The 9,649-nt window shown below is 41.4% G+C and overlaps 1 protein-coding gene across 1 annotated transcript in view; it reads right to left on the bottom strand.

Annotated features, from left to right (window-relative positions):
• Positions 1-5,172: 5,172 nt before the first annotated feature.
• The window catches only part of ntng1a (netrin g1a), a 121,677-nt gene continuing 117,200 nt past the window's right edge, over positions 5,173-9,649 (bottom strand). Inside the window, 1 exon segment of the mRNA XM_055037181.1 lies at positions 5,173-7,096. Coding sequence (XP_054893156.1) covers positions 6,843-7,096 — 254 coding nt within the window. The 3' untranslated portion in view covers positions 5,173-6,842.

Raw genomic sequence — 9,649 nt, 5'->3', positions numbered from 1 at the left:
CGCAGGACTCAGAGCACCAAAAAGTTTCAGACATTCCTTTGATGAACACAGTGCGCCATACTCTTGAGTGACGGTCGCTGCTCCGGACTGGCCTTCGTGTTGATTTCCAGTTGTTTTAAAAGACAGGAAAGCAACATATATACAACAGATGTACAGGGGATCAACAACCAGCTCCACCTTTCAGGCAAAAGGCAAGTTAAGACTGAAAGACTTTTCTCAGTATAAGTGTTTCCTATCAGCCATTATTTTTAATTATTTTGGTTTTAAGTACACTCAGGTGACCTTTCCTGTTTTTTTTTACACAATTTCCTTTAGCTGTTGAACTCATCGTCTCCTTTCTTCTTCTTCCACTTGTTTTTGTCTTTAAGCACCATGGCGAAACACAAAACTACTCAACAGGTTGTTGATAAGTAACTGATGCCTGATTTAGTCGATGTCTGGCCGGGAGATGTTGAGCGGCTAAAGCAACTTCCTTTGCCTCGAACCGCCAGCATGTTGTGCAGTTCTGGATCGGAGTTCAGAGAAATGATTGAATCTGACTAATTTTCTGTTGATGCTGACGTGCGTCTATTGCGATATACATTTTTTATGGACCTATTGCTCCCCCCTAGGGTGAGTCCACCATCGCCCGACTGTAACGAGGCGACCGTGTATATCTATTATCACATGTAGAAATCTCTTCAGTACACTTTCAAAAATATTGAAGCCATGATTGCCACTCTTCTAATGCAGATTACAATAAATACAAGCATATTCTAACCTGCCTATCATCAGCGAGGCACAATTTACAGCAGGTCAGTTATTCTGTCCTCAAAGAAGAGACATAATTTCTTGTCTAAGATATTTTAATTAGCTAATGACTCCTTGTAAGAATCAAATCTGATAAAAGGAATAACGTCTCAGACTCTAAAAGTCAGAGTGATGCATCTTTTTCACTAAATTGTTGAAGATATTTGACCACGATGAGCCATGAAAATCTGTGATGGTAACAAAAAAAAAAAGAAAAATGCATGTAGTTAATTATACTCCTTAACTGGAGAGTGAGGTTTTGAATGTTTGCTCTCCCAATGATCACAGCGGTCAAGAGAAATGTTGATGGAGTGAATATATAATCTGTTTATTAAAATCAGAAGGCGGGTTTAATACGGGAACATTTCACGAGCGCAAGGGTTTTATGAATTTTGGGGGGGTTGGAAAAAAACAAGGAAAACAGAACGACCCAAATCTACTGCGCAGCAGGTTCATTTTCTTTCATATGCATCAAAGATTGGCAGCTTTCATGAGATGGTCATTTTTCATGGGGTGAGCTATCGCACTGATGTTTATAAATTTGTTTGGTCAGACGGTATTTTGCATCAATAGCAATATGGGGGACAGTCTCTAAGATGCATGCATGATGACGCATGCATGCAACCAGAGGCCTTTTAACTCTCAACTCCTCAGAGTTAAATCAAAAACTTGGGATTTCCATACATCTAGAACCTATAAGGAACTTTGGAAATTTGCACATGAAAGGTATTTCATGTGATCTTTGTTCAGTTTGCACCCAGAACAACGACAACCACCACAAAAAAATAAATCTACAAAATGTATTCATAATAAAGAACATGAATGCAGGACGTTGTCAGCTTCCAGGGAAAATGCATCCAAGAAGAAAACAGGAGGTGGAACATTACTGTCTGAGAAATAATCAAAGGAACAAAAAGGTGGCCTGCAGATGACAGAACTGGAGCTCATTGTGGTGAGAGATAGAGAAAAAGGTTCCCAATTACCAGACAATGGAAGAGGAACTGAGAGCTTGCGTGGAGTAAGGACAGAGCCAATCAGCAGCCAGCATGAGCAGAAGCACAGCACAATGAGCTAATCAGCAGGCAGGGGAGCGGAGGAACAGCGACGGATGATGACAGCATCACACCAAAGTTCTCACTCCGCATCGTCACTCAGCCGAGATGTGCACCTGATCTACGAAGCAAAGGTTTCACATTGGAACATGCAGTGGATCCCACTTAAAACCAAAGCGCCTTACGAACGCAGCTGAAGCTTCAGAGGAACGAAGCAGAACATGTCGAATGTGGTTAAAAATAATAAAATAAAGATAGATGTTGAGACCTGACAAGAAAAACAGAAGTGAGAAAGACAGCGAAGAAGGTTTGCAGAAGGTTTGCTCAAAATGCAAGCACTTTGAGTAGATTCAAATTTGCAGCCGTGCAAAACGTAAAACGAAAGCTTATTTGTGGGGGGAAAACCTTTGCGAGTTCCTCTCTTGTGAATAAGTTGCAGGTCGTGCCACAACGTGTCAGTGTTCCAGACGATCCGTGTGAAAAACGGAGCTGTGAGGCCAATTGATAGCTCCACCAAAAGCTTAAAAAGAAAAAACAACTTTACAGTGAAGGACACCCGCCAACTCTAGAAGCTGAATATCCAGTAATAGGCGACGCTGTGCTGTATTTCTGGTTCCAATGTAGACAAAACTAGACAGCATTTGAAAAAAAAAACAAAAAAAAAAACGGATACCACTTAATGCCCCCACTGTAAGGAAAAAGGAACACTGATCAATAAGTGCTCTGTGTGGTTCAATAAGTGCATTGATCATCACACAAACAGCCGCAGCAGGAATAATGGGGCTGCTGCATGGTCAATACTTCTCAAGCAGAACTAAAGTAAGTCTGCTTCTAGGGTTTGTTTTCGCTTGGCCTTTTACACAACATTAGTCACTTAACATCGGAAACATGAGGGCACCGAATGAACACATGACGACGCAATGAGAGGACTCAGTTTGTATTAATATTAGGGAGTATATCTGGCTTCCTGCATTTTTTTTTTTTTTTTTGTGGCTATCAATCTGAAAAGTGCGGCATGTAACAGTGAGTCGATCGTTCGTCGGGCCTCCTGTTTTCGCAGGTGTTACGGGGCGAGACTGCGGCCTTTGAGTTCGGTTTCTGTTTAGCAAAACGCCTCACGTTCAGTCAGAGTGGACAGAAGGGACGCATAAGCATCAGTTTTCAAATGTTAGTACAGTTGGATTTGAAGCTGGACTTTAACTAGGCCCCTTTCATCACATCTGAACGTATTCGGATGTTTCGCAGCAATCCCGGCGAGCTCTCCTGACCCTTCTGAATAAAAGCATGAAGGTGGTTGTTCTGTACGTGAAGAGGTGCTGAACACGAACGAGATCAGATTTTAATTCATGAACAAACTGTTTAAAAATAAAGATTATTAGTATTTCACAATTAATTAGTGCTTTGCCTAGCATCAAAGTCACCTGCTGAATAAATATGGCTGCCATTAAAAGATGTGATAAGTGCAGTAATTAACTGGGAAGTTATTTATTCCACTGGCGGATTATTTCCCCTGCAGCTGGCGATTGTTCAGCGAATATTAAGGAATTATTGATTTATAGCCAGGTCCTGTGTCTTCATGCAGTTATTTGTAAGTTTGCTTTGTTTTATTTGAAGGGAACTATGAGATCTGAACTAGAACCTGGACAAAATGCTTGGCGATATTTCTGCAGCGCAGCAACTGAAGTGTCAGTGTCAGTTGAATTAGCCAACAGATTCAAAATCACGTTTTCTTCAAAATCCAAACATGACATTGCCGTCGTCTCTGATGAGTTTCTGACTCCACACAATTTTTTTTTTTTTTTTTTGTGTGTGTGCTAAAAACACACCCACTTTTTGAGTCTTTTTTGAACTCTACACCAGCTGAGCACCTTATAGGGGGTAAAATCCAGAGGCAAAAGGTGGTTTGCTCCAAGGAGTCCTGGTCGGGTCGTCCAGCAGCTGCTCAGGGTGAAACGTCTTGGATGCAGTCCTCTCCCCAAATGACAAACCTCTATTTTAATTCTCGACGCAGCATGGCGCGCTGACACCTGGGCTGAGCACACGGTTGAAATCGGGGCCACTGTAGGGGACCTTGACAAACAAGTGACTTTGACTGAATTTATCGGGCGGTCCCTGGAGTTACACATTTTACACACACACACAAAACAGCGTCTGAGGAACATTTGGTTCGTTTTGTGTTGTCTCTATTATTTGGTTTTATTGAATATATGTAATAAATCCCAGATTTAGACAATGACATTTGTTGGATTCAGACACTTCACACAGGGTTTACGTTAAATTGGATATTGAGCTTTCGGTTAACTTAGAGTCTCAGCTCTGCAGACACACATCGCCTGAGACGAGCGATGTGAAAAATTGTCTTGAGTCGATTTGGTGAGTCAATCTGGCAGAGAATAGGTGATCTCTCATTTTTCTAGAGGCGGTTGGAGTTTCATGAAAGGTCCAACCTGTAAGTTATTTTTTTTTTATTCAACCAACAGACACGCCGGCCAAAATTGCTGCTCTAAAGCAGTTTTAGAGTGCAGTCGACCAGAAGCTAACATTTAGCTTCTAACGTCTCGAACACTCGATTCCAATATTGGCTAATCGGCAGATATGAAATAAAGGAGCATTGCGCCTGCGTACTCCATGTTCTTTCAAATGTTTTGGAGACGTTCAATGAAATGAAACTGCAAATAATCAGCTCTTATGTTCCACAGAAATATCCACAGATGTTTTTTTTTTATTTTTTTATTCATTCTTATTAACAAACTCTTTTTCCAAGCTATTTTTATTCATCACATGTTTTCTTGCAGCTCACACCCAGCTGTGGGGTTTGGGGATGCGTGCAATCATATTTTTGTAATTAAGTGTGACAAAAAAAGAAAAGAAAAAGTAACATTCTTACAAATGAATCATTATTCTTAATTATATATCATTTTATGTAGCCTGTTTTACATTCTGAGCTTTCTCAATAAAAAAATCATCTAAGCCTCCAGTAGGACTATCAGTCTGGGACTTTTTGGGACTGACATCGTCTGTAATTTATGTAAAAAAACCCATAAATTTTGACACTTATTTTAAGATTCAGGACGATACTTGTATGCAGCTCATAATAGCATGCTGTTGTGCGAAAATGAAAAATTCAAAAGCCTGCTTACATGAGATAAGAAATGATCCAGACAGGGAAGATTGCATCATTGAAATAATAAAAAAACACACACACACACACGCACACACACACACACACACCCACACACACCCACACACACACACACACACACACACACACACACACAGTTGGACAATATCTAACAATTTCAAAAATAACATGATAAAACCATCGACACAGTTTAGTTTTTCACTTTTATTCACTTAAATCTTCAAGTGTTAAAGCAAGAACAAAACATTTATAATGTCCTTTGGTGGGATTTTAATACACTTTATTAATACTTTATATGTAAACTAATATTCTTTGATGCCAGCACGTTGCCAATACAAAGGGAAATCAACTGCACAGCTCAGAGGAAACAAAAATAATGATTAATAATAAAATAATTAACAAAAAAAAGAAAAAAGAGAGGAAATAAAAAGAGAAGAATACCATTGCTTCCGCATTTGGATGTCTTAAATAGATACATTAAAGGTTGCCTTTTTTCAATCACAGTTTGGCAGAGATACAAAAAGGACTACATGACTTGTTTTATTTTAATTTTTTTGTTTTTCCTTCTTCTTGCCAAGAAAAAGAACTTGCAAATACACTGGATGGTTCTCTATGCACTTCTTGTCTGCCCGGGGTAAAAAACAACCCCCCCAAAAAAAACCAAACAAACAAAAAAACTACCCTCTGTCCACGATTGTAGGGAGCGAGGCGGCCCTAAGACAGAAACAGCTTCACTAGATTATCTTTTTGGAAGTAGAGGAGAGGAATGAGAGAACGGAGGAAGAGGAGGAAGAGGAGAAAGAGGAGGGGAGAGCTTCTCACACATGTGCATCACTAACATTGGACAGAAGAATCTTTCGACCAACCAGGGTTTACAGAGTTAAAGTTCACAAATGCACAGGTCAGTGGCGGCGCGGGGGTCAGGGGGAGGTCAAAGGTGAGGGGGCTGAACACGAGGGAGGGGATGAGACAGAAAGACCGAGAGGGAAATGATGTCGACGGGAATTCTGGGTCAACGCGGGCAAAGTTTGTTTTTTGCGTCACAAAGAGGCAATCCGGACAGATTTCCTTCTATCCACAATGCACTGACAGCAAAGAATGTCTATTTTGTTAAGTTTTTTTTGTCTTTTTTTTTTTTCCACCGCTCTCTGTCTGTCATCGCCTTGAAGTGTAACAGTTTTCATCTCTGAGGACGGTCTTCTTCGCTGCTTGGCAAGGACAGGTATTTTCATACATTTTCTCTCTCTTCGCCATCGTCAGTCCAGCAAATGTTAACTCGCAGATGCGTCCCGAGGGGAGGGGGGGCGGCGGCCGCCGTCGGCTTGTGCGAGAACTGATTGGCTGCAGCTGTTGTTGCCGTGGCAATAAGAAAGGGAGTGAACGAGTCTGTCACGTCGAGTTATTCCTCCCCAAACTGGAAGGATCTCATGTACCTGGTATGGCTTAGAGGGAGGCGGGTGGAGGACTCACCGTTCTTTGATTTATCAGGCAAATGCTCAGTTTCTCATACTTTTAATAATACATTTTTTTTTCTTATTTTCATTTTAGACACTCTTTACTTTATATATATAAGTATATATATATATATATATATATATATATTTTTTTTCTTTAAATTTAATAGAGAAGTTTCTGCTTCAGTCTGGCACATTCCCATCATTGTCAGCACCGAGTCTGGCAGCAGAGGAAGCTCAGTGCGTCACAGTCCAGAAAGCTGATGGTTGTTGTTGTTTTTTTTTTCAATTATCATTTATTAATTTGATGGTTATCGGATATCTTTAAGGGAAGGAAGTATGGTGGTGGAGGGTGGGACTGAGTGTCGCTCCCGCTCGGGGGTCGGGGAGTGGGAACAGGTCCGTTCAGAGCGCGGCGGCCCGCCACGGCGTTTCCCTCCGCAGCGCGTCGCCGAGCAGCAGCAGCGTCAGCACGCCGCAGAGCGAGGGGGGCCTCAGGGACGCCTGGCCCGACTCGGGCCCCTTGCAGCCGCCCAGCTCGGACTCGCAGCGGGGCTTCTCGCACAGCAGGCCCGTGTGGGAGGCGGGACAGCTGCAGCGGTTGTTCACACACTCCCCGCCGTTTTGGCAGCGCAGCAGCTCGTTGTCGCACACCCGGGCTGCGGCGAGAGGGATGTGAACAGAGGAGAGAAAAAAGGTCAGAATGTCGTGCGCACAAGCAATGAGGCGACACTTTACTTGAAGGTGCAAGGTGATCATGACACTGCGGAGTATCAAATTACCACATCGGATGATACTGAGTTCTGTTTTGAAAATGCCAATTTCTTCAAGTAAATTGTCAGCAGACGCAATATAGCATTTATATATTTGTATATATAGCATTCACCAAATACTAACAATGGGGTTGCTTTAGAAATGATTATTACCTGCAACTTCTTTACATTTTTGTCGAATTAAGGCCACAAATTGAATGCATTTTGCGGAGGTTGTATGTGACAGACCAACACAAATTTAGGGGATGTAGAGTACTAGTTTTCTTTCACACAGTGTTTAATCTGATCTGATGAGGGAACCTGCATCTGCGGGACTTCTTACAACTTTCTTACACAAAAAAATTATTATTATTTAAGTCACTGTTTAAACTCATCACATTTATTGTGTTCGCATCGATAATTTTTTTTTTTTTAAATATCCAAGTGTGGTCTATCAAATACAATCCCAGCAAAACACTCTCGTTGGGTTTGGAGAAGTTCAAGGAGGGTGAAAACTGAGTCTCACTTAAAGCATTTGTTTTGAGGAACAGTTTCGATTCACCTCAACAGTAGAAAACCCCCCACAATGCATCTCACTTATAAAGCTGCTACCAAAACTAGCAGTTTCTTTAGAAATTCACTTTCGTCAGCTAGTTTTTTCTGCAAATTACTGCGCCGGTCGTAAAACCGCGGCAAGTTCTGGGCAAACCCCGAGGCCTCTGTCCACTGCTATGTTCCCAAAAACATTTCCTAAGGAAAAAATGGAGCAGGCGTTCTTCCTAGACGCCCCAAAGCCCTGGAGGTGGCCTCTTCTCTCGTGTGGAGGAGCAGCAAATGAGCGTCTGCAGGCAAAAACGTTCACAAAGACGTCAACATCCAGAGGAAACTCAGACTAATTACAACTTTTTTTTATATCTCATTAACTCTGTAACTATCGATAGCCTGTGATGATGGATGAGGACTGCAGCGGAGATCGAATGTTAATGTGATAACTCTTTTTTTTGTGTGTGTGTTTAAACCATTAAGCCCTGCGCAGCACTCCAGACTCCGTCTCAAAAGTATTTTCTGACTGAGGAAAACGATTCCAGACTTGAGAGGTGTGAACTGCACTTCCGCTTAATTAATACTCAGCTGCTCCACTGTCTGCTGGAGTTCTCCGCTCAATACAGACAAACAGTGCAGCGTCGTCTGCCGCTCAGACGCAATACAAAGCCATCTGCTAAAAGTCTGTCTGCAAAAGGCCTTGAAAGCAATCCTGGCCAAAGGATTGCTTTCGTTTCCACTTTCTAAACCCAGTGAAAACAAGGTGAACGACTCGAAATGATGCTCTCCTTTTAATTATATGAAGAGTTGAAGCACCACCAATGAAATGCTTTGAGGGCTGTGGTTGCAACAGACTGTAAAGGTGCAAAGGGACAATCTCCACAATTGTTGCCCTGTTTTTTTCCAAGAATCCAAAACCTTCTAAAGACCCCAAATTCTTCCAGGTAGGGTGAGCAAATGGTTGCCTTCTGATTCTGTGGCTCCGTTGTCAGTTTCTTAGCCAAACAAGTTTACTTTGGAGAACACTTCAACATCCCAGAGATATTAAATAGTCCGTTTGGACTCGGGTAGCGTGATCCGAGTCACCCACATCCTCAGGTCCCTGATTGTTATTTGAAAGAGTCTTCGTTCACTGAACCGTAAGGTCGCGTTTGCGTCTTTGGACACTTTTGAGAAGAGCCACGTCAGCTGCTTACTCTGCCTGCTTCATCTTTGTTAATCGCTTCATTCTGGTGACATAAGCAGAATAACTGTATAAATTCAGTTTGTGAAAACTTTGAGCTGACATTTGACTTTCACACCTTTGACCTGTTTTGGAAGCAGTTGTAGTGCAGATGGAAGATTTCGATTTTGAAGTCTTAGAGACTCTGAGACTGAGACTGCATTGTACCAGCATGCATTGTTAGACATGTACTAATCAGACCATTGAGAGCAGAAACTGACCCTTCCTTTAATGTCTGACTGGCCGACTTTGGCTAATTCTGAATTTCCCTTGAAGGACTTTCACTCATGCATCAATGTTCCTGCTGTTTGTTCACGCATTTATGAACAAAGACAAAAAAAACCAAACATTGTATTTGTGGCCTTACAATATTTTCAAGGACATTTTGAAGATGTATTTAAAGACACTCTTCCAACAATTTAGTTTTGAATTTTTTGCAGAGTAAAAACTACTTTTTTTTTTTTTAGCTGGCAAATTCAAAGTATTAGTTAAAATATCTAAAATACAAAAGTTACTGTAAAGAAGTCTCTGTTTTGCAGAGGCTGTATTACATCACATACATCAGGAAGTTTGGGGGTTTCAGTAAATGACAGGAAGGCTGAACAATTTTATCATCATTGTAGCAAAGTTACTCTTTTTTTTTGTCTTGCAAGAGGCAAATCGGTCTATAATGAAACATGTTGAATGTTTCATTA

Source organism: Poeciliopsis prolifica, unplaced genomic scaffold (genome assembly GCF_027474105.1).
Source record: "Poeciliopsis prolifica strain line A6 unplaced genomic scaffold, Auburn_PproV2 SCAFFOLD012, whole genome shotgun sequence".
In the NCBI taxonomy this organism is placed as follows: Eukaryota; Metazoa; Chordata; class Actinopteri; order Cyprinodontiformes; family Poeciliidae; genus Poeciliopsis; species Poeciliopsis prolifica.
The sequence above is the reverse complement of the archived record's forward strand: the minus strand, read 5'-3'. Positions and strand labels throughout refer to the sequence as shown.